We start from the raw sequence: 25030 nt of genomic DNA on the forward strand, positions 1-25030 counted from the left end.
CTCTGGCTGGGCATCCGCCCTGCGCTCCGTCGCGGGTCGCTGGCTGGGCACCGGTGTATCAGCGGGGTGTCGCCTGCACCGGTGGGGGGACCCTGCCTTGCCTGGGGCTTGGTGGGCCGCTGGGGGTCCTGTGGCGTGCTGTGCCGGTTGGGGGGCTGCAGCTCGTGGCCCGGGTGGGCGGGCGGGGGTGGGGGTAGGCGTGGGGTTGGTGATGCGTCCCCTCCGGCCATCCCTGAAGGCCGGTTGATGGGTGCGCGGGTGGCCCGGGGGACCACCCTGGGTACCGGGGGGGGGGGGGGGGGGCTCCTTTGCTGGGCTGCGGGAGGAGGGATGGGCTGCGCTTGGCCCCCCGCCCCCCGGCCCCCCGCCCGCCCTCCCTCCCCGGGCTGGCTGGGTTGGGGCCGTCTGCATTGCTGTCACGCGCCCGGTGGGGCTTGCGTGCTGCTGGATGCGGTAGGGCATGCTCGGGTTGGGGGTCCCGGGGCCAGGATTGGCGATGCGGCGGCATAGAGTTGGTCGCCAACAGGCTTACACTCATAAGAGATTCACACGATTACTGGGTTCTAGATCACAGAACTGATTTGTGTACACTCTACCCCTTTCAATCACTTGGCTTATAGGCTTATAGACACCCCCACCCCCATCCCCCTCTTTCACTGGCCAATAGGCCCCCACATGGTGTAAACCTGAAATACATCTCGCTGACGATAGCACCAGCATATTAGTAACTAGTCTAGTTGTTCAATGTGTTTCTTGTTTTGTTTGTGTATGTGTTTCTTCTCTTTCTTCTTTTGTATTTCTTTTCTTCTGTCCCCCCATAATCCCTTCGTGTTTCCTGCAGTTTGTTGTATATTGAGTATTGAATATGTGTATTTTTCTGTTGTATTTTCACAATATTAAGATCAGTGTCTTCCCATAAAAGCAAGAAAAGACCAACCCTTGGGGTTTATGGAAGTGCATTCATTCTTAGCTGGCTGTCGGGCAGTATATATTTATTATCGGTTATCGATATCGGTATCGGCTTTGAGGAGCAGGAAGTTATCGATATCGGTTTCAAAAAATGGATATCGTGCACCCCTATTGATAACCTTTTGGGATACCAAGTATTGCGATATATCCCAGATGACCGAGCTTCTCACCCCATCTCTAAAGGAGAGCCCGGACGCCCTGCGGAGGAAACTCATTTCGGCCGCTTGTATCCAGGATCTTATTCTTTCGGTCACGACCAATAGCTCGTGAGGGTAGGAACGTACATCGACTGGTAAATCTCGAGTTTCGCCTTTTGGCGCAGTATTCCAAACAGGAGCATTTCACAACTTTCTTGAAAATATTTTATTCCACAATATAACTTTTCTCTTCTGAGTACAAGATACGTATTTCAAAAAAATATATTTTAAATATGAGACCCCAAAAAATATATAAACAATATATGGAAAGCATGGACGATTGGGACGAATGAACCATTTTTTAAAAAAACTAACTCGTTTGATCAAGTTAATACTGCAATTCGAAGTTAAATTTCAGGGCTTAGCTAAAAAAAAACATTTTCTTTGATGTTTAGGCATTTTTCACACACAATTTCACGCATGCGTCGCAATGAAACATTAGAAGTGATTTATGACATTTTGGCGACGCTTTCTCAATATTAGCACATTTTTCGTCCTTTTGTTATCACCGCGTGTCTTTCCTATGCTAACGTAGCGTACGGCAAATGTACAGTTTGTCACGCGCGGGCTACGCGACTTGGCGTTCAGAAGGCGTATGCCCCGACGATGATGGTGAGCCTCAGCAGAGAGCTGGAGTGGTAGTTCATGGTCAGGTGGTGCGTGATCATCTCCAGGTCCACCACGTACTCCCGGGGGCCCGTCAGGGGTTTGGTCAGGACCAGCATGGCGTTAACGTTGCTGGAACGCTGCGGAAAACAGAGTTAGTGAGAATACTGGAAAAATACCAACATTTCAATGGTCATTTTATATCACAATATTGATAAACGTCCAATCCGTTTCGGCTGGGAGGGATGTTTGTTTGCCGCCAACCATCCCCCTTCAAATGGGTTGGACGTCTATTGCAGTCAATGGCAATTAAACGCATACCTGTCAAGTTGTACGGTTTCGGCGTAATTTGTACAAGTGAGCACTGATTTTTAAATGTGTACGCCATACGTTCAAAATCTGTACGTTTTTCGTGCATTACGTTTTTTTTCCTCCCTTCAGATTTTGTCACCATTTCGGCAACGAGACAATGTGCGTTACTATGCGTTACGTTTAGGGCTGCAGCTATCGGGCTGCAGCGGGGCATCTGCGTTAATTGCATTAAATATTTTAACGTGATTAATTTTAAAAATTAATTACCGCCCGTTAACGCGATAATTTTGACAGCCCTAATATATATATATATATATATATATATATATATATATATATATATATATATATATATATATATATATATATATATATACATGTATGTGTATATATATATACATTTCTTACCTAAAAATGCCATTACGCTTGATAAATTGATCAAGCGTAATGAGCGTAATAAGTGATAAATCTCATCACTTAAAAGTTGTGTTTTTCCCAATTGAATTTCCATTTGTGTCAAGCTATTTTTAAGTTCTAGTTAAGTTTTAAGTTAATCTAAACTGTAAGTCCTGATAGGATTTTAAGTTTTTGCAGTGTTCAAAATAAATGTATTTTAACATATCAGGTTATAATATGGCGGGGATATTTGCACGCGTTCCTGAATGCACCGCGTGACTTGCGGAGGTGAGGGAGGTGCGGGAGAGCGAGAAACGTGCCTTCCTGTTGTTGTTGTTGTCCTTCTAGCAGGTGCGCGTGCGTCGGCTGCGCAGACAGCAGTCGTGTGTTGGTTGTTCCACAAGTTCCCAAAATATAAATAATTGAAACCTAACGAAGCGGGTGACTCTTCGTCAACGTTACAGTATGGTACCTGCTGTATTGGAACACATTAGGGACCAGTGCTACTTGGTGTTTTATGTAGCAATGACTACTGAGCTAAAATTGACAGTTAGCATGATTAAGTTTTTATTTTACACCCTCATCACTCTACAGCGCTATGTTTTCACAGATTAAATAAAACCTGTATGTAAGACACGTTAGCAACGCATTGACAGTGGTCAAAATGAATAGAAACCTAGCCTCCGCAGGTCTAACGTTACGTGAGCGAGTGACAGTATCGTTAATCATATTTATTAGCGCTGAGAGGTCTACTGCTTTAAGATGGCGGCTGTTAACTAACGCGGCTGACTCTGTCATTTCGCATCTAGTTCAACATACACCTGATATCTATAAGACAATTCAGACGCTACCTGCTACCACCGTAGCATGCTCTACGAAGCATCATGCGGGCTAGTTTTTAGCAACATCGGTGTGGTTTGTAGCGGCTGTCGGCTGCAATTTTTTTTTTATTGCTTCTTCCTCTATGCACGTGACATCAGCGCGTTGTCCTGCAATAAAAAGTAGTCCGGGCAAAACGTGATGCTTAGAGCAAAATTAAACGATTCCGCGAGGTGAATAAAATTATTCGGATCAGTTTTCAAACTCGAGTTCCTCGAGTTGCTTGAGTATTCGTTTCAGCTCTAGTTACGTTGGCTGAATGACGCGAGAAAAGTCAGAGACACGGAAAAGTGTTTGTTGTGACGCTGTAGCTAGGTGGCTCCAATATTTCCGTACTGTAGCCGACAGCCTACGATCTACGCCTAGATATCACATGCATATAGAACTACAGTGGGGCAAATAAGTATTTAGTCAACCACTAATTGTGCAAGTTCTCCCACTTGAAAATATTAGAAAGGCCTGTAATTGTCATCATGGGTAAACCTCAACCATGAGAGACAGAATGTGGAATAAAAACCCAGAGAATAACATTGTTTGATATTTAAAGAATTTATTTGCAAATTATGGTGGAAAATAAGTATATGGTCAATACCAAAAGTTCATTTCAATACTTTGTTATGTACCCTTTGTTGGCAATAACGGAGGCCAAACGTTTTCTGTAACTCTTCACAAGCTTTTCACACACTGTTGCTGGTATTTTGGCCCATTCCTCCATGCAGATATCCTCTAGAGCAGTGATGTTTAAGGGGTGTCGTTGGACAACAAGGACTTTCAACTCCCGCCACAGATTTTCTATGGGGTTGAGATCTGGAGACTGGCTAGGCCACTCCAGGACCTTGAAATGCTTCTTACGAAGCCACTCCTTTGTTGCCCTGGATGTGTTTTTGGGATCATTGTCATGCTGAAAGATCCAGCCACAGCTCATCTTCAATGCTCTTGCTGATGGAAGGAGATTTTCACTCAAAATCTCTCGATACATGGCCCCATTCATTCATTCCTTTACACAGATCAGTTATCCTGGTCCCTTTGCAGAAAAACAGCCCCAAAGCATGATGTTCCCACCCCCATGCTTCACAGTGTGTATGGTGTTCTTCAGATGCAATTCAGTATTCTTTCTCCTACAAACACGAGAACCTGTTTTTCTACCAAAAAGTTCTATTTTGGTTTCATCTGACCATAACACATTCTCCTAGTCCTCTTCTGGATCATCCAAATGCTCTCTAGCGAACCGCAGACCGGCCTGGACGTGTACTGGCTTCAGCAGGGGGAGACATCTGGCAGTCCAGGATTTGAGTCCCTGGCGGCGCATTAAGTGACTAAAAGTAGCCTTTGTTACTGTGGTCCCAGCACTCTGTAGGTCATTCACTAGGTCCCCCCGTTTGTTTCTGGGATTTTTGCTCACCGTTCTTGTTATCATTTTGACGCCACCGGGTGAGATCTTGTATGGAGCCCCAGATCGAGGGAGATTATCAGTGGTCTTGTATGTCTTCCATTTTCTAATAATTGCTCCCACAGTTGATTTCTTTACACCAAGTGCAGATTCAGTCTTCCCAGCCTGATGCAGGTCTACAATTTTGTCTCTGGTGTCCTCCGACAACTCTTTGGTCTTGGCCATTGTGGAGTTTGGAGTGTGCCTGATTGAGTTGTGGACAGGTGTCTTTTATACCGATAATGAGTTAAAACAGGTGGCATTAATACAGGTAACGAATGGAGCCTTGTTAGACCTCGTTAGACCTCGTTAGAAGAAGTTAGACCTCTTTGACAGCCAGAAATCTTGCTTGTTTGTAGGTGACCAAATACTTATTTTCCACCATGATTTGCAAATAAATTCTTTAAAAATCAAACAATGTGATTTTCTGTTTTTTTTTCTTCTCCCCATTCTGTCTCTCATGGTTGAGGTTTAGCCATGTTGACAATTACAGGCCTCTCTAATCTTTTCAAGTAGGAGAACTTGCACATTTGGTGGTTGACTAAATACTTATTTGCCCCACTGTACATGTGAAATGACAGACTCGACGGCGTTGGTAAACAGCCACCATGTTAAAGCAGTAGACTTTTCAGAAAGGCTCTGTTGTAGGGAACCTTCCTCGCGAACCTAAGTAACTTTTTATCTATAATACTCCTAAATCGGCAAAATCTTGACTTGAATCTATCTTTAAATGATGAAACAGTTTTAAAACTTCCACATGTCCAAAGTAGACAGAAGGGAACTAATGCAAAAACGTGAGCAATTTTAACAACTTTGACGGTTGATTCACAACATTAAATGACTTCCAAACATAGCAAAGGTTACTGGTTTTTAAAAAAAAATTTTTTATGAAAAATAAAAACATGAAAGGTAACACCATTTACTATGCCAAGTAACTAATTACTCTTACATTCAGGTAACTGAGTTACTAACTCAATAACTTTTTGGGTGAAGTAATTTGTAACTGTAATTATTTACTTTTTAAAAGTAAGATTAACAACACTGGTCATAAAGATGAAGTCTGCAGGATGAAAAGTGACGAAAGCGGAGATTTTATTCTGCCAATTTGTTGCCGAACGAATTAGCAAAAGAAATGTTCCCTGACTCAAAGATTGCATCGGTAAGCTAATTTTATCAATTGACCTTTTTCATAGGGTTGGGAATCTCTGGCATGAAGCCGATTCGATATGTATCTAAATACACAGGTTACGATTCGATTAAAAAACGATCCATTTTTTAGGCCGAGCGATTCGATACGATTCGATACAGTTTAAGAACGATACGGTTCGATACAGAGTGAAAACGATACGATAGTAAACATTTGTTGTGTGTGTTCGTACAGTAGGCCTATATTAAAAATATAAAAAATACCACATTTTTTAATAGCAAAATTAAACAAAATTTCATTACAATGTTATGTTTTATTTTTTATGAGGAAAAAATAAGGCTTACTATATGACCGTCATTTTGTTAGATGGGATTGATAATACAATTAAACTCCAGTGACAGACAACAATAAAGTGCAGTAATTTAATTACTGTATTTCCTTGTGTTTTGAACACAATAGGTAAGTAATTTAAGTGCAAACTTTCAACATAAACATCTTACAAGCAAAAAATATTATATGCAGCAGCTCTTGAAAAATTTTTTTTTAAACCTGTTAGTGTTATCATAAATAAATAATAAATTATGCTTTACCACTGGTATAACAAAAACATGGCATTTTAGACAGACAGGTCTATAATCATTACTTTAACCTTATACACAGCAGTCATTCACTTATGCCTGTGCTTCCACATTTTTTTTTATTCCTCATCACTGCCTATATCTCTTTTGAAGGGCAATTTTTTCTTGAGGAAGATAAACTAATCCACATGTTCATGTTTAAGTAGACTGCGTTTCGTGGAAACAATATGCCGCCCTTTCCACCGTTGTAGTGGGTTAATTTTTAGGGTTAAAACTCATGATCTCTGTACCGCTTCACACTTCTCACTAGCTCTGTCCCATGCGAACAGATCTGGCTGCCTTCGTCACTTCAAAGTCCGACTTTTGTTTTCCTGGGTGCGTTGAAAATCAATCGCTGCACGTCGCTGGCTTCGGTGATCACACTGTCCATTGTTTTAGCATGTTGCTTCGTTGCCACAACTAGTTTCGTTTTGGGCTGTGAAGAAAACGCTACGGAGCGTGCGTTACAGTGGTTTTGTTAGCTCTCGCGTTGTTATGACACGCCCGTGACGATCGGGTAATGACGGCGACTACTAGCGGTTCTGCCGAAATGAATTTGAAGTTGAGGCAACCACGACGGCGGTCACAATCTAAGTGTGCTGTGTGGTGAATCACACAAGTGCAGCATGTGAGGTATAAGCTAAATTATTATCATTTTAAGCAATGGATTGAACTAGGCATTAGAAACCGATTCTTGTGCTCGCGATAGCCGAATTCTATCTCTTCTATCGGTTCATTGAATATTTAATGGCTAATTACTGTCGAATGGTAAGTTTACTATCGATACAGCTGTATCTCTCACCTGTAAAACCGGATATCCGGTCGTATCGGTTTATCGTTCTCAAGCTTACTTTTTAATTTATAAATGGACACACTAACAAACTACCTACAAGTCAAACTGAATTGTGAGCTGAAGTGCCATGAAGTGCAGCCATCAAAAGACATGATAGAACTTGCCAAAAGTGCTACTTACAATTATAACAAAAGTCACTGTTAATTTTTAGTAATCATGATATCGCTGAAGATATTGATTGTTCTTTGATTGCACCAGGTTATATGTTATAATATTACCAAGAAATTCATATTATTTTAAAAATTGAGTTTTATTTTTGTTTCATATTGCACACTATATACAGGACGATGTTGTAAGATTAGTCACCAATTTGTAAGGGCATACTACGTCAACGGCCTTGGGTTGACAGGTATGTAAACGCGATTGTTTGCTGCCACAATAACTTCATGGAGATAATTATGACAGTCATTTTAACCTCTTCAGACCAGCGTTTTTTCCGCTGGGCAAAAAAAATCTTTGGTGATTTTTACTCTACTCAAACACCACAACAAGTGCAATTTTATTGGTTGGGGATATTTCATGCTCTTATTGGTTATTTTTAATGTTAATGTGTTTCTAATGAGAATTGAGCCCTTTGCGTTATCCTTTTTGAAGTTGCGTTTAGTCAGCCATTTTCCAAGAGCCAAAAATCGCAAAGAGAGCATGCCATACCTCATGATTTGATTTCGATGGGTAAAGTTACATACCATCATTGCCCAGGAATGGCAATAGCAACTAAATTCAGTGTATTTATTGGTTTAGCAATGCAAACGCGTCAAGTCCTTCAGCAGCATGCATAGGTTTGAAGGAGTTAAAATAAAAATGAGGTAAAGGTATGCATGGTATAGGTATCGGGCTGATTGCGGCATTTTTCTGAGGATCGGAATCGGGTGAAAAGGAATGAGTTTTTAATTTAGATAATATTATTTATGTTTTTCTGCTTCATGCCGGTACAGCGGCACAGCCTCTTACCCTCCCTCCTGTTAAGCAGTGCACCCAAATTGTCCTGCTTGCGTTTGGTACTTAAAGCTAACGATGATTGACAGGTTTGTAGCTTTGATCTTACCGGAGAAGCTTGGTAGCTGTACGATCAAAGGCACAAATGTGTCAATCATCGGTAAACTTGCAAAAGTGTGCTGTTCTCAGCGTGAGTGGATTGGACTGGACTCAGTCAATGAAGCATTTGATAAAGACAAGCATTTTTCTACGTTATTCTTGTTTAAAAATAATTTGCATTATGTAGGCGGCACTGTGGGACAGTAACATGTCTAGAACCTTAGTTCAAAAAAAGGTTCTTTTTTTTTGTCTTTGTCTTTTTTTTCCGTTATTGGATCGGGACTCATTATCGGCAGATTCTCAAAATCAGGTGACTCAGACTCAGACGCAAAAATATGTGATTGGGACATCCCTAATAAATACTACTTTTGAATTCATGATTACACTGAATGGGATAATCATAATTCATTTTACAGTTCATTATTGTAACATGGGATATCAACCTGTTGTTTTCCATTGACGGTGATAGCCTCTCCCAGTTCTGTCACAGTTTCTAGCTTATACCTGTCATTTTGTGTCAATTTTTGTATTTTGTTTTGTCTTTCAGTTGTTGTTATTGTTTGTGTTTCTGGGATTTTATTTTGTTGATTTTGGTATGCATTCCCTAGAATTACCGTATTGGTCCAAATATAAGACGGCCCTGATTATAAGACGACCCCCTCTTTTTCAAGACTCAAGTTTGAAAAAAGACTTTTTGAACACCAAAGTAATTTTCATACAGAAAATTATTACAGTACATCCGAAACAAATGATTATAATAATATATTTGAGAGAAAAAGCATGTTATTTTGCCTCATTCAAATCTTAATATCTGAACATTTAAATATGTAAACTAAAGTGCAATCACATTCGTAAATGAATGGCTTCTGGTTTTTCAAATGTAAATAAACCAATCTATTGTGATAAAACAACAAAATTGCAATGCCTGCATTAACCATCAAAGTGAAGTCTAACTCTAACTGTTGTCTTGAAACAAATCTGAATAAGTAAAAACATTGCAATGAAAAATTGCAAACTAGTTAAACTTGAGAGAAGCTGAGATCTGTCATGACAGAACATCGCTTCAATGATATCTGGCGCCATCTAGCGTCGTGAATGGGTATAATGTATAGACCGCTAATATATGACGACCCCCTCTTTTTCAGTCTTTTTTCAATGCAAAAAACACCGTCTTATATTCGGGCCAATACGGTACTTCCGGCCAGCGTTGTTAATCTTACTTTTAAAACAGTCATTAGTTAGTTACAAATTACTTCTCCCAAAAAGTAATTGAGTTAGTAACTCGAGCCCTTTTCACAAACAACCCGGTAGATTCCCTTGTAAGGTGACGCGGGATTTACTCGCATCATTGCTTTCACGCATGGAGAGATATCCCAGGTATGACGCAGGTTGGACACTTTCACAGACTTGTCCGGTGTTGCCCACTCAGCGCTCTCTGTGCAGGGAGAGCTGCTAGCGCGATTTTATAACCCGGACATTACGTCATTTTTTGTCGGCATCGGCTGTCACAATGTTGGTCAAATCGTGTTTTTTTTACAGAGCCGTTTGTGGGATCATTCCCGATGTCGTAACTGAAGCCAATTCAAGCTCATCAAGATTGTATTTGAGCCCAGGTGATCTAAGAGAAGGGTGCTGAGATATTAACTTGCTGGGCGCCATTCGACACCTTGTACTCTTGAATTTCGTGCATTTGCTAGCTTGTTCATCTGCCGCCCTTGTTTTGAAATCCCCTACGTTGTGCTGGTATTTGAGTGTATTTGTTTTGTTGTCTTATCGGCTCTTTGCCTACCGCTTAGGTAAGTAATATTGATCCCGTCGACCTACTGTCACGGATCCATTTGTGTTATTCCCCCTTTTCCACAATCCCATGTATTTTTGTCTGTATTTCATAAACCCTTGAACGCATCCCTCTATTGTATTTTGTTTTGAAGTACAACCTTGTTTCCGAAGTAGCGGACCCTAACATCAGCAACAAAATAAACCACACATTTCCTAAGATAGATGATGGACTCTCTACCTTGGCTCTACGATCCAGTAGGAATTTTATTTCGTTATGTTATCATTTTAATTGAACTATTTCCAGCTTGCTATGTTGATAATTGTGATGTTTGTTTACCGCCCTTCGTCTTACTGCTAAGAAAGAGGGAGTGACGATCGGCCCGCCATGATATTTACGTCATTAGCCATCGTGCTGTGATTCGGGAATTTAACGCTTGCTTTCACGGACAGCGCTTACCGGAACAGGTCCGGACATTATACTAAGACTCGACCCGTTAAATGTCAGCATAATCTCCGTGCCAGTCGACCCGGGTAATCGCTTTCACATACCATGGTTTTTCGTTTAAATCCTGGGATATAAATGGTGTTGAGCTGTATGTGAAAGGGGCTTCAGTTTCCTCATTGTAAGAGTAATTACAGTGTATCACAAAAGTGAGTACACCCCTCGCATTTCTATTTCTTTTCATGGGACAACACTGACAAATTGACACGTTCACACAATGAAAAGTAGTCTTATTTTATAGAGTTAATTTAGATTCCCCTCAAAATCGCTCAAAATATAGCCATTAATATTTTAAACCCCTGGCAACAAAAGTGAGAACACCACTATGAAAAAAACGTACATCCCTAAATGTCCAAATTGAGTACTGCTTGTCATTTTCCCTCCAAAAAGTCAGCATTGCTGCAGAGACTGAAGAGGTGGGGGGTCAGCCTGTTAGTGCTCAGACCATACGCCGCACTCTACATCAAATTGGTGTGCATGGCTGTTACCCCAGGAGGAGGCCTCTTCTGAAGACGGTAGACAAGAAAGCCCGCAAACAGTTTGCTGAAGACATGTCAACAAAGCACATGGATTACTGGAACCATGTCCTATGGTCTGATGAGACGGGCGTAAATATCATGGCGGGCCATCAACAAATATCAACCTAGATGTGCTACGTTAGATCCCATGCCATTAGCTGCGTGAGCCCAGAGTGACGCGTAGTCCATATACTACATTGATGAATTACAAACCGCCATGACTGAATGAAAGTTAAGCTGGCCAAATCGATCCATACCAGTGAATATAGATAATGCTGCAAATACTGTTAATTCAGTATGTGACACAGATGGACTCGGACCACAAATAGGATGTTTTGCTCATGTGGTATAGCTGCTAGGAGAGCTGCAGCAATCAACAGTATGCCCCACCTCACTTTACAAACAGTAAAGATTGTTCTCAGCACTTTTATACAAAATTTCTTCAGCTCAGTAAGAAGTAAGCACATAAATTTGATAACCCGATTTTTGTTTTGAAAACATTTCTGCAGTACCGCTCACTCCGAGTCTTTGACTGGTGCGCACCGCTGCTCCCGATCTGATCGAAGGAAGGGCGGACCAAACCATTTAATGAAAATACGGGGGATGGGTGGCTGGCAATACATATGCTCTCTGGGTGTTTACTTTTTGCCAAAAACAAAACATTTGCCAAAAACAAAACAAGAAAAAGAAACCCTTCGTTTTATTCCTATTTAAATTATAATGATTAATATTTAAATCAGCAAACGATTAACTAATGTTCTAATTTTCTTTGTGAGCCCCATCAGGGGATGGGCCGTTGGAATCAATATCACTTTTAGCCCCTATACGGCGCCCATGCTTGCCACACCAAATGCTAATGCTAACGTGAATGTTATGCTAATGCTCCGAGCCAATCATCATCACGTTTGCAACAGCGTCGTGACCCCATTTCCACCTGCCCCGCCCGCTCTGCTCTTCTCTCCCAAGGAGTTGTGAGCTGTTTGTAATAACGCGGCAACGCGCCCCTTCACATCCTCGGTAACGGCATTGCAAAGATAGAAAAAGTAATTCATTAGATAACACACTACTGAAAAAAACTCCAAAGCCATTATTAACAACACGGCTTCCGGCCACTCGTTCTCTCTGATCTCACCCACTTGTGCACCTCGTACCAACACACCTGATCCTCATCATCTCTCCCCTAATTAAACCCTCTCTGTTGTTAGCATCACTGCGGGTTTGTTAGCCTTTCAGCAGCAGACATACAATTGTCAATGATGCTCTTTCAGTGCCATTGACGGCTCGAGATGTCCAATTCATTTTTGACTGGTAGGGGTAGGCGAATGAATGTTACTCCCAGTCATAATGAATTGGACATCTATTGCCGTCAGTGGCAGCCAACGGAGAAAAATGTATGAAAATTCAAAATCAATTCTGACAATCAAATTTGCCCAAATTTCTAGTCACCAAAACCAAATGAGTATTGATACTTTTCCAATCATTTCTGTATGCTGTACAACATTTCAGTATTGATACACTCATTTCGCTACTTTTGACAACCCAACTCAGTTTTTGATTGTTTTTTTTTTCCACCGGATATTTGTTGTCATGTGTTTAATTTGATTTTGCACTTCTCTTGAAAGTAATGAAGTTTATGATTTTCTTTGTTAAAGTAACACAAGGTAACTTTTCAGTTTTGGTTGATTTTAGCGATGCCGGTGGACAAAAGCGGTAGTGTTTTGCCTTTAGGAAGACTGCGTTTCCCATGAGGACCAGCGCACAACCGCACAGTGTTGTAAAATGATCTCCTCGTCGCCTGGAGATGGATTATTTATTACTATTATTTCTGTTTTCAGTAGCTGTGTGAAGGATGAACAGTAATAAGGTAAGGAATCCAATTGTAGCTAAACAATAGCATATGAAGGTTAGCAACCGTGTGGCTTAGTGTTGCTATAACCACACTAAGAGGGGGAGGCATCCCGCCAGTCAGTAAAAGCCGGGCCAATGTTTATTCTTGAGTATCTTGGGAGCCTCCCTTTTTTTCCTCGTCAGACAAAACTTTTTTGTCTCTAATGTTGCTCTGCCATTTTTGCAGAATTCGCGCGAAAGCGTTCGCATCGACTTTCGTCTTTATGATGAATGAGGAAAGGGGGAAGTGACCTATGCCGTAAAGCAGTCAGCACATTTGAGTTTTTTGTGTGGCAGGGTTTCTGCTACCCTCCTCAAAGTTAATTAGTGCTGGTGAAAGCGAAACAGACCCCCTCCAGATATAAAAGAGGTGTCATTCAACTAGTTGTCAGTCGACATATCATTACAAATGTTATGAAAATATTTTATAAAGGTTGAAAAGTTACCTAGTGTTGCTTTAACTCATTGGCTGCCTTTGACAGCGCTAGACATCTACTAGAGATTTCCATTTTGTTTCTTTTGATTTATGTAGTATCGGAAATGGTATCCAGTATTTTTTGGAGCGTCGCTATTAGATTGAAAATTTGACCAACGTTGCGACAGTATATGGATTGTCACATTTCCGACTCACCCGGAGGAAAAAGTCCCCTGCTTCGTTCCCGGCTTTGATCTGGAAGGTGTTGTGCGTGTTAGCGTAGATGTTGGTCGCCTGAATCTGGAAGATGTCGGCGGGAACGGGTCGCTCGGCCTGGATGCTCATGTATTTGTAGACGATGGACGGCGGCAAGCCCTGGCAGTCCGTCTGAGAGCGGCAGATGCAGCGGCTGCGGATATTTCGGACAGTTGTTGGACTGATTTTTGCCCGAAAAACGGCAAATGACGTGGACGTACTTTTCCGAAGACTGCGTGTAAGGCGGCTCGCAAGGGTTGCGGGGGTAACAGCGGAAGCCGCCGTAGTAGTTCCAGCACATCTCGTCGTCTTGGCAGTTGTGAGTGCCCGTCTCGCACTCGTTGATGTCTGTCGAGACACAACGGACAACAAAATCAGACAGTATCTATAATGTCATATATCATGTATTCACAAAGAACCGTATTTCCTGGATTATAAACCACACCACATACATATACTGTATCTATGTATATTTACATATTCATATACATATAAATATTAGTGCTGTCAAATTAACACGTTAACGGGCGGTAATTAATTTTTTAAATTAATCACGTTAAAATATTTAATCCATTTAACGCATGCGCGGAATGACCCGCTCATGCACTGCCTCAAACAGATTATATTGACGCAGTTTTTTTGCACATTGACAGCTAAGAGGCAGAAAAATGCGAGTGGACACAGGCGTTCATTGGACCGTGCCGTTTATTGGCATAAGTTTTGGTAACTCTTTCACAACAAACATAACTATTGTGACGAGCGACGTGAGCAAGAATGACAGAAGATGAACTTTTTCTTGACACGTTTCATTGAACACAATGCAGAACATATACCATTTGCAGCCACCACTGACAGCCATGGTTGCCCAACTTCCAATGCATTTGGGCAGAACAGTCGCAATGTTCACAAAAAGAAAAGTGCTCAATGCAAAGAGAACTGGCATTGCCAGTCAAAATAGTTATGCAAAATACACATAAAACGTACTCAGACTTTGGCCAAACTCTATTCAAACATTTTGTTTAGCTCAAAAAATACACTAGATGACATTATTTAGTCATGATATACAAACTATCAGCGATCTCGTATGTTGTGAAGTCAACACTCAAATGAACGTAAGGTAAAGACAATGAACCCGGAAACTACGGCGTCAGTCGAGGGCAAAACGCACTCGTTGGCTTGATCTCTAATTAATTTAAAACTTGCCATTGACACCTTATGGTGTATTTCAATCACTACCTTACGTAGTTATAGACACTGTGGAAGAACGGCAGGGAGCCCGTGTGACGTCCCGCTCGGCGACGTCAACAATGGCAAGCTATTAGTTTATTTTTTGATTGAAAATTTTACAAATTTTATTAAAACGATAACATTAAGAGGGGTTTCAATTAGGGCTGTCAAAAGTATCGCGTTAACGGGCCGTAATTAATTCTTTTAATTAATCACGTTGAAATATTTGACGCAATTAACGCACATGCCCCGCTCAAACAGATTCAAATGACAGCACAGTGTAATCTACACTTGTTACTTGTGGTTTTGGGAGTTTTGTTGCCCTCTGCTGGCGCTTGGGTGCGACCCATAAGCATTTTGTAATTATTGACATCAACAATGGCGGGCAACTAGTTTATTTTTTGATGGAAAATTTTACAAATTTTATTAAAACGAAAACATTAAGAGGAGTTTCATTATAAAATTTCTATAACCTGTACTAACATTTATCTTTTAAGAACTACAAGTCTTTCTATCCATGGATCGCTTAAACAGAATGTTAATAATGTTAATGCCATCTTTTTGATTTATTGTTATAATAAACAAATACAGTACTTATGTATAGTATGTTGAATGTATATATCCGTCTTGTGTCTTATCTTTCCATTCCAACAATAACTTAAAGAAAAATAAGACATATTTTATAGATGGTTTGAATTGCAATTAATTACGATTAATTAATTTTTAAGCTGTAATTAACTCGATTAAAAATTTTAATCGTTTGACAGCCCTAGTTTTAATATAAAATTACTTTACCTTGTACTCACATTTATCTTTTAAGAACCAAAAGTCTTTCTATCCGTGGATCCCTTTAACAGAAAGAATGTTAATAATGTTAATGCCATCTTGTGGATTTATTGTTATAATAAACAAATACAGTACTTATGTACAGCATGTTGAATGTATATATCCGCCTTGTGTCTTATCTTTTCATTCCAACAATAATTTACAGAAAAATATGGCATATTTTAGGGATGGTTTGAATTGCGATTAATTATGATTAATTAATTTTTAAGCTGTGATTAACTTGATTAAAAATTTTAATCGTTTGACAGCCCTAATAAAAATAGAGTGGCAAGGGAAGTGGGGTGCTGAGAGTACCCTCTGGTGTCGGGGACGACAAAAAACTTTTGATATATTCTATTTTTTGTTTGTTTGTTAAAAATAAATAAATACAACATATTGAAATAATAGCATATTTAAATTTGGGGATTGAATGTGAAAAGGTTAGTGGTCAAAGAGAAAATCTCGACCATTCCTTTTTATCCGTGACTTCCGCGTTGTGACCCTTGTTATATTACCGTGTTTCACCCATAAAATCCCCACAAAGCTCAGCTGTGGCCATTCACAGCTGTGTCTTGACACTCGGCGATACATGGAGTTTTTGGATCGAAACCAGGCAAGTACGCGATAACATCTTGTTAAAATCAGCGTGTCTTTAATGATGCTCGCTCATGCTCGCACCTCGAGTTACTGGGAAGCCACAAATAGATGTACATTGCAGTCAAACGCTCGCGCGAGAATTATGGACAAAGCAGTGCTAGCCATTATATTTTCGACCCTTGTTGCTGTTTGGATTGCTTATTATGGGATGATATTGATGTATTAGATTCATTAGATACTTAAATCATTAAGCCTCGGTCCTGGGTTTCAAGGCTAAATACAATAAATAGATAGTGTTATGTAGTCACATTTATATGTTCCCTTTATGCATATGGAGCCTTTTATTCTCAGTATCTCGCGTGCACATTCTTCAATCATAATTGAAAAAATATTTTAAAAGCCCACTGCAAAAACTAAAATATTACAGTTTTGGAATTTAACCCCTAAAATTTCCCTGGAAATCTTTTTTCTTTGAACAGATTAAAATCAAGCCAAATCAAAAATGTATGCAGTAAAGTTATCATTAACTATACAGCTACTCCCTGTTTAGCAATGTTTATTTACAAAATAAAACACAGGGCCAAATTAAATCTACATCCACCCACGTGTCTTACTGAATGCATACTGATTATCACAAACTTTAGTAGACAAAGGGGGGTCATCTTGAAATGTTCATTATTTATTATGCACCAGGATGGGTGTCCAAAACCTTTTTGTAAATGAGAAACTTCAAGAAAATTTCAAAGGTCTCAAAAATGTCTATTACCATTTTTCATTCACCAGATTTTACCTACTTTTAAGGTGTTAAAAAATGCCCTCCTGTTCAAAATTTTTCTTCCCCCAGAAAATGGAGATTTTAAGATTTCCAATGATGTATCACACATGCATATAGGACAATTTTGAAATTTGGCCAAATTGGGGGTCTCAGAGTCACCTTAGTGTTTTCCGCCATATTTACATGCATACATTGGGTTTGGACAATGTTTACTAATTTTAGTCGCGATAACCATGTGATATAAATTGTGATTAAACACGTGCTGTCTAATAATGAATTAAAAAAAAAAATACAATTTTATTTAAAAATGTACTGCCATGTCAATATGGAGTGACCATTGAGTGAATGATCGCTGCCAGCCCTCCTTGTCTATCACCATCAATGGGAGACTATCAGTCAGACAATATGCAGTTGAAATAATCAACTGTGAGATTAATAGTATCCAGGATTATAATGGAATATACAGTATCTACACAATGGATCAATGGCAATGAGTTAAAAATGAATTTTGGGGGAAAAGTTGTTATAATAAATGATAATGAATTATTTAAAAAATTGTCAAAGTCAAAGTCAGCTTGAAATGTGACCCATCACTGGCCGCGACTGAGTTAAATATTACAGTGGTACCTCGACATACGATCGCTTCGACACACGATCTTTTTGACATCCGACGTAAAATTTGACTCGACATTTGTTTCTACATTCGACGACATGCTCGAGATACGACAATTTTTAATAGTGTCGCAGTTTCTTTGTTTTGCCAGAAGACCGACATTTGGCTGATTTTCTTGTGAGAGAAATCAACACTGGGTCCAAAAAGGTTAGTGCAGGTGGAGGAAGATGTGAACATTAGCAAAATATAAGCATGGTATGTGCATCCATGAACTGGGTCGACAATAGGGTCGTAGAATGTCAATCTCGGCCGGCGGTTCTCCCCCGTTTGCCAGTCTTTTTAAGTTAAGGTGACAATTCTTATTGTCTGCTGCTGTTGACACTAGGATCGAAACAGAAAGTAAAATAACGCTCTCTTGCTCACCATGAGCCCCGCGGTGCATTCAGGTACAGCAAAAAAGGCCGCCACATTAGAACCCTATTCGTAATTCCAGGTACTGTATTAATATTATTATTGCTATTATTATATTATTGTTATTCTGATTTTTATTTATAATTCATTTGTTTTGCTCTTTGTAATTACTATTTGCAATAGTACCAGTAGTATTTATTAAGGATTTAGTGTAGGGTTTTGGCTTGTGGAACGAATTAATTGAATTATAATGTATTCCTTTCGGAAAATCCTGCTTTGACTTCAAAACAAGCTCCTGGAACGAATTAACTTCTTATGTAGAGGTACCACTGTACTTCGGATTTTAAAAAAAAAAGAAAAAAGGAAAAGAAAAAAAAAAAAGAAAGAAATTAAAAAAGGATTTGGACATCTATCGCTGTCAATGCCAGCAAAAGAGTTAACGGCTGAAACGGCAGGTGGATCTATTTGAGGCACAGTGACGTGGATTCATCTACTTTTTGGCATAAACCAGGGGATTCCTGAGTGCCCCCCGAGGGGCCGGGGCAAATACACAACATCAAATAAATCCACTTAAAAAAACTAATACACTTTAGTGTGTGTGTGTGTTTGTGAATTCATTGAGGTGACTTTGAAGGAAAAATGTGACCTCTGTTGATTGTTTGACTGTGTTGATACACTTCAAATGTTACTTCAAACATTGGTTTTAATTTAGTGCTTGCGCTGTATTTGGATGTCGTGAACTTTACGTGAACTCTTTCGGAACACAGACTCTCCTTTGTCAAGCTCTATTGCCCAATGCAAAATATGGGTCACTCCAGAATTGAGGGACATTTTGCCTTCAAAATGACAGAAATAGAAACCTTTGCTTCTCTGATTTCCTACTAAATAAATGATCATAGACTTTAAAGCTGCGTTTAGAACGGACGCCGTTTTTACTGGTCGAGCGACCGATTCCCATATAAAGTCAATGAGATCACGCAATAGGCGTAGGATGACCACTTCCATAAGGTTGAAAACGAGGATATATTTAACAACAAAAAAAAACAAAACATCAGACTTGAGGGATATTCATCAACAATAAAGTTTTGCACGGTTTATAGATCACATTTGTGTAACTAAATAGTAAAAATTACCAATGAAAGGTTAAACTTTTTGGACAATTTGTTTAGTTTACAGTACTGTGTTTTCAAATTGCAATGTGGCCAAAAACAAATCTTATTTTGAAACGGTGTTCTGACAAAATAGCCTACGTCCTACTTCGTTTGTGCATACAAGCTGAAAACGGGGAAGTCAGCGCAGCCTATCCCTCCTCCCGCAGCCCAGCGAAGGAGCCATCGTTACCCCCCGGGATCCAGGGTGGTCCCCCAGGACATCCACGCTCCCATCAACCGGCCTTCAGGGATGGAAGAGGGGATGCACCACCAACCCCACGTCGACTAAAACTAGACGAAATTAGTCTTAAGTTTTTGTCATCAAAAACTAAACGAAGACAAACACATTTTGAGATTACTAAAATACGACTATGACTAATAAGTATCATCGTCCAAACGACTGAGACTACGACAGAAATTAAAAGGGCTGCCAAAAACAATACTAAACCAGACAGGCTGCGACCCGCGATGTTGCCCATTCAAATTTGCCGCCGCACGGAAGACTGGTTTAAAGGAAAACTAGGACTATGTCTAAATATTAAGGTTGCAATACTACGAGAATGAAGTCATACACTGTAATACTATGAGAGAAAAGACATAAGGTTACAAGATTAAATTGGTAAATTACGAAGTCATATTTTGTAAAATAAAAGGAGTAAAATCGTAATTTGACAAGACTAAAGTCATTTTGTTGCATTTTTCAACCTTACGTGAACCAGAAGTTGATTGGTTTCACGGGCTGAGACGTAAAGTTTTTAACCCTTTAACACCGAACGTGTCGGCAGCGACGCGTTTACGCATATCGTCTTTGAAGCTTCATCACGCTGTAATTCCGTCACCCACGTGCCGCTGGTTGGTCTCATTTGAAAGTACGGAAGTTGATGTCCACACCAGTTTTTATTTGAAGTCAATCGACCGAGAAAAACGGGAGATAATGTCATTTGAATTTTAATATTTTTACTGCACTCATAAATATGCATTAAAACGCCGCATGAACCATGTATCTATCTCCATATTTCCATCATTTCTTGTCCTTTTTCAAACCTGAAAGCAGCACAAAAGACTACATATCCCAAGAGCCGTTGTGATGTCAAGAAGGATGAACCGAATGTGATAATTTTTAATAAATTTCCGAGCGAGGCGCCAACTAATGAAAGAGAAGCATGCGAAGCAAGCAACGCCCGGTTGGTTTGAGCGAGCGCCTTTGAAACGTGCAGAATGAATCTAAAACTACATTTAGCGCAAGATAATGCATTATTTCATTAATTCAAGGAAGACGATGAGCCGTATTTGTCGTTGTTTTCTTCGGATGAGTCACCGTCTCGGCGAGTAGAAGTGACAGCAACGCGCAAACGGAAAAAGAGTAGGCTGTGTGACATTGTGTGTGACGCAGCTCCGTGACCTGTTCAAGAAGAAGCTTTATTGAGTGCGCAAAAAAAAAAAAAAAAAAACTTTATTGGGTCGTATGCCAGAAAATTTTGAATTGAACTGAACTACTTGTCAATATTTTTGAAAATTCTTTTTTTAAATGTAAGATATATTTTTTCTTCACTATAATCTTTTCAATTTTATGTAGCTGTGTGTTCGGGAAGCTTGATTGCATGTACGTATATACTTTTGATAAGGTGATGGGTACAACACCTAACTTCAAAAAAGAGATATCCTCCAAACCCTTTATGTGTTAGATGATATATATACTGTATATAATCTTTTTTCTCACTATTTTGCACTGTATACAACCTATTTTGACCATAGTATGTGTAAAGGCCAAAAACGCCAATGACCATACCTGCTGTTTGTGTTAAATTGTCAAACATAAAACTATTCAATCTTATTTTTTTCTATTGAATGTTTATCCTAAGAAGTTGAATAAATATTATGAAGCTTCAAAACGGTTGGTTGAGCATGTTTGGTTGTCAATGGTACATCAACATTACAAATTTTGAAAAAAGATTTTGTCTTTTTGGGTCCAAAATGTGGATTATAATTGGTCAGTGAAGAAAACAACAGTTTGGACATGAAGTTCAAGGTGTCCTGAAAAACGGGACCCAACTTGGCCATTGTAAACATTTTTTTTCTTTGAAATAAAAAGGCAACATCAAATGCATGCAAATTCGGCCAAAATAGGCTTAGGTGTTGTTAAAGGGTTAAACCCAAAACTACATACTTTTGGTGTAATATTACGAGAAAAAAATAGTAAAATGGTGAGATTAAAGTTGTGATATTTACATTACGTGAACCGGTAGTTGTTCAGGGTACGCGGACTTCAACTTTTGGCAACGTAAAGGTCAGTACTGTGAACATAAAAAGGCATTTGGTGACGAGTAGGTCTGAAAGCTTAATAGCTCATCTTACAGATCCAAATTTTCATCATGTGATTTATCTAATATATTTGACATTGTAGCAGATGATGTTGTTGTGTCTTTTCGCTCGTTTAGTACGTGTGTTGTGTTCGTCCGCTTGTGCCTCTAGTCTCTCTCGTAACTCTCTCTGCCGGAAATCGCAGAGTTCCCCTCCGGAACACAACACCCCCACATTAGTTCCGCGGGTGAATTATGATACGAGGAGGTAGTGGTCACTACAATCATCATAGTAGGAGGGTTGTAAAATTGCGAGCTAAACAAGAACTTTCCCAAGTCACAGGCCTGGCCAAACGATGACGAAAATGGCGACTAATGCATGACATTTTCAGTGTTGTCGGTGTTATTGTAATCTGATTACTGTCTTTCAGTAACGAGCAATCTAACGCGTTCATTTTTCCAAAACATTAATCTGATTAAAGTTTGTAACCTTATTGTCTATGCGTTGCTATTTTGTTATCCTTATAATGTCTCTAGAATGAAGGATATTGTAGTCATGTACGAAGTGCATTTTGAATAGAAAATGTTCGTTCGTTCGTTTCCATGGTAACTGCTCATAGTTACTTCCTGTTTTGGCCCCGAGTCACACGCGCTAAGTGATTTGGGACTGAGAAAGGCGTGACGAACGCGGGTGCACATTGCCACCTGTTGAGATGTGTGGGGGAATGTTGATCTGTGTGCGTCCATGAATGAACGTGAGTATTTTTTCCTTCATTCTGGAGGGTTCCAGCGATAGGTTTGAGCCGCTACATGCGGCGGGTAGTCATCGCTCCAAGTTGACAAGCATTGTTTACATCATATTCGTGTATCCCATTTATGCCGTGAAGTGCCGTGTTCGTTTAGCATCTTTGGGATGTGCTGTAAGTCCAATTAAGTGTGTTGTGCTTTGTTGCCGCCACGTTTTACCCCCACCTTTGTGTTTATTGCACTGTTTACTGTACAGTTCATTTGTGTGTTGTTGTTCATTGTGCAGTCAATTTGCACTTCCTGTTTTGGTCTCGAGTCAACACACGCTAAGTATTTTGGGACTGAGAAAGGCATGTGTCAGTGCGGGTGCATTTTCGAGCCAAGTGCAGCCACCTGTTGAGATGTGTGAGGGAATGTTGATCTGTGTGCGTCCATGAATGAACGTGAGTATTTTTCCTTCATTCTGGGGGTTCCAGCAATAGGTTTGAGCCACTAGATGCGTGGCCGTTTTGTAGCTTTGCCGTTGCAATGTCGGGTAGTCATCGGCGAGCATTGTTTACATCTTCGTGTTGCAAATTTATGCCATGAGGTGACATGTTCGTTTAACATCTTTGGGATGTGTTGTATTTCTGACTGAGTGTAAAGTGACTAGTTGCCACCTCGTTTTGTGGCCAAATTGACCTCTTGTGTGAACCCCGTACTTCTGGGCTGTGCGCGTGCATCTACGCCAGCCCCCACCTTTGTATTTATTGCACTGTGCAATTCATTTGTTTTTGTTGATTATTGTGCAGTCAATTGGCATTGTTTTACATTGGCACTGAAATGCTGTTAACCCCTAAACCCTAACCCAGAGTTCAGAATTTTTGACATTAGGCTTAACGTTTGAGTTAGCGGTGGAGTTGATTTCAATAAATTCCTAGCAGTTTGTCAGCTATTTGTTAGTTTCTGGGCTCCTGAGTGACTAAGCCACCGCGAGTCAATGTTGGTTGAAATCAACTGCATCAATTAATTAAACCCCCATTAAGCCTTGTGTGAAAAATTCTGATCTTCCCCTTCAAATTCATTTATCGGAAAGTCAATTACATGCGATGACATTTTTCTGTTGTCATTCTTATGTTGAGGCAGCAAAGGGACAAAAATTGGTAAAAAGTAAACGATAAATTACTTTTAAAGTAACATGGTTACTTAGATAATAAAGTAATCTGTAAAGTAACTTGATTACTTTTTTGAGGCGTAACCAGAAATGAAATTGCTTTTTCGAGTAGTCTGTGACAACACTGGACATTTTTAAGATGGCACTTTAAAAGGAGCGCATTTCGGCTCCCCGGCCAATCGCGTAGTGTCCAGTCACCATCAGAGGATCCCCCAGGAGAAGGATACTGTACCTTGACACAAGCGGTTGCCTTGCAGCTGGTATCCCTCGGGGCACTCGCAGGAGTAACTCCCCGGGCTGTTGACGCACTGGTACTGACACATGTAGCTGGAGAAGCTGCATTCGTCAATATCTGCTCCGCAAACGGCAAAGCCGTGTCATACTCTACATCGATCGACTCTCGGTATGTACGGTTGATGATTTTGACGTACCTTGGCAGGAGACCGAATCCGGGGCCAGCTCGTGGCCCTGCTCGCACCGGCACAAGAAGGAGCCCACCAGGTTGTAGCAGTGATGCTGACAAGGACTCTGCGTCTCACATTCGTTGATATCTGAAGACGTAACGCCACAAAACCTGTTCATTTTAAGCTCATTGGCCGGTGCCAGATGTCGACGGCAAAGAAAGACATTCGCTGGCGGGGAATGTCCCTGACAAAAAGGGTCGATACAGCACACCGATATGACGGAACTACATCAGGGCGGTGGTCCGTCACTGCTCTTTGGCTATTAAAACGACACCGTCTACAGCAGACATGTACAAAGTCCGGCCCGGGGGCCAAATGCGGCCCGTGGTCAAATTTCCTCCGGCCCCCAGCCTCTGTCATAAAACCAATAACGTCTGGCCCGCACACAGACTTAATAAATCGGTCAGCAGTACCTGTTACCAGCATATGAAGTAGCTTACACACTAAATGCTGCTCCTCATTTACCCACTAAAAGGCAGGAGCACTCTAAGCAACATTAGCCCGTGTGACCCTTTACTTCCAGTTTTCTAAAATGGCAACAATGAACAAAAAAAAGGAAGTTGACTGCAACGGCCGACGCTTCAGGATAGGTGGAAATTGGACTATTTCTTCACTAAAATACGCAACAACTGTGTCTGCCTCATTTGCAAACAGAAAGTCGCTTTTTTTTTTTAAAGAGTTCAATGTGAGGCGATATTACCAAACAAGACACACTGACATGTACGACAAGATTACAGGGAAGATTCGCAGCGAGAAATTGAAGCAACTTGAAGATAGTTTAATTTCACAGCAGCAGAATTTCGCAAGAGCCCGAGAGTTGAAAGAGAACGCCACAAAGGCTAGTTGCGAGATTGTTGAAATTATCAATTAAAAAGAATAATAAAGCAAATGTCACACACATAATGGCTTGCTAAAATTTGCTCAGATATATTGTTCTACATCAGGGGTAGCCAACTCCGTCCTCGAGGGCC

General features: G+C 40.3%; 1 protein-coding gene across 2 annotated transcripts in view; it reads right to left on the reverse strand.

The window, feature by feature from the left end:
* Positions 1-1331: 1331 nt before the first annotated feature.
* The window catches only part of efemp1 (EGF containing fibulin extracellular matrix protein 1), a 47468-nt gene continuing 23769 nt past the window's right edge, over positions 1332-25030 (reverse strand). For both annotated transcript variants that reach the window (XM_057849116.1, XM_057849117.1), the window contains 5 exons: positions 24027-24146; positions 23828-23947; positions 14018-14144; positions 13758-13950; positions 1332-1912 (listed from right to left, as the gene is read on the reverse strand). In XM_057849116.1, coding sequence (XP_057705099.1) covers positions 1751-1912; positions 13758-13950; positions 14018-14144; positions 23828-23947; positions 24027-24146 — 722 coding nt within the window. In that variant the 3' untranslated portion in view covers positions 1332-1750. The remainder of the gene's footprint in view (positions 1913-13757; positions 13951-14017; positions 14145-23827; positions 23948-24026; positions 24147-25030) is intronic.

This window comes from Corythoichthys intestinalis, chromosome 10 (assembly GCF_030265065.1).
Source record: "Corythoichthys intestinalis isolate RoL2023-P3 chromosome 10, ASM3026506v1, whole genome shotgun sequence".
Classification (NCBI taxonomy): Eukaryota; Metazoa; Chordata; class Actinopteri; order Syngnathiformes; family Syngnathidae; genus Corythoichthys; species Corythoichthys intestinalis.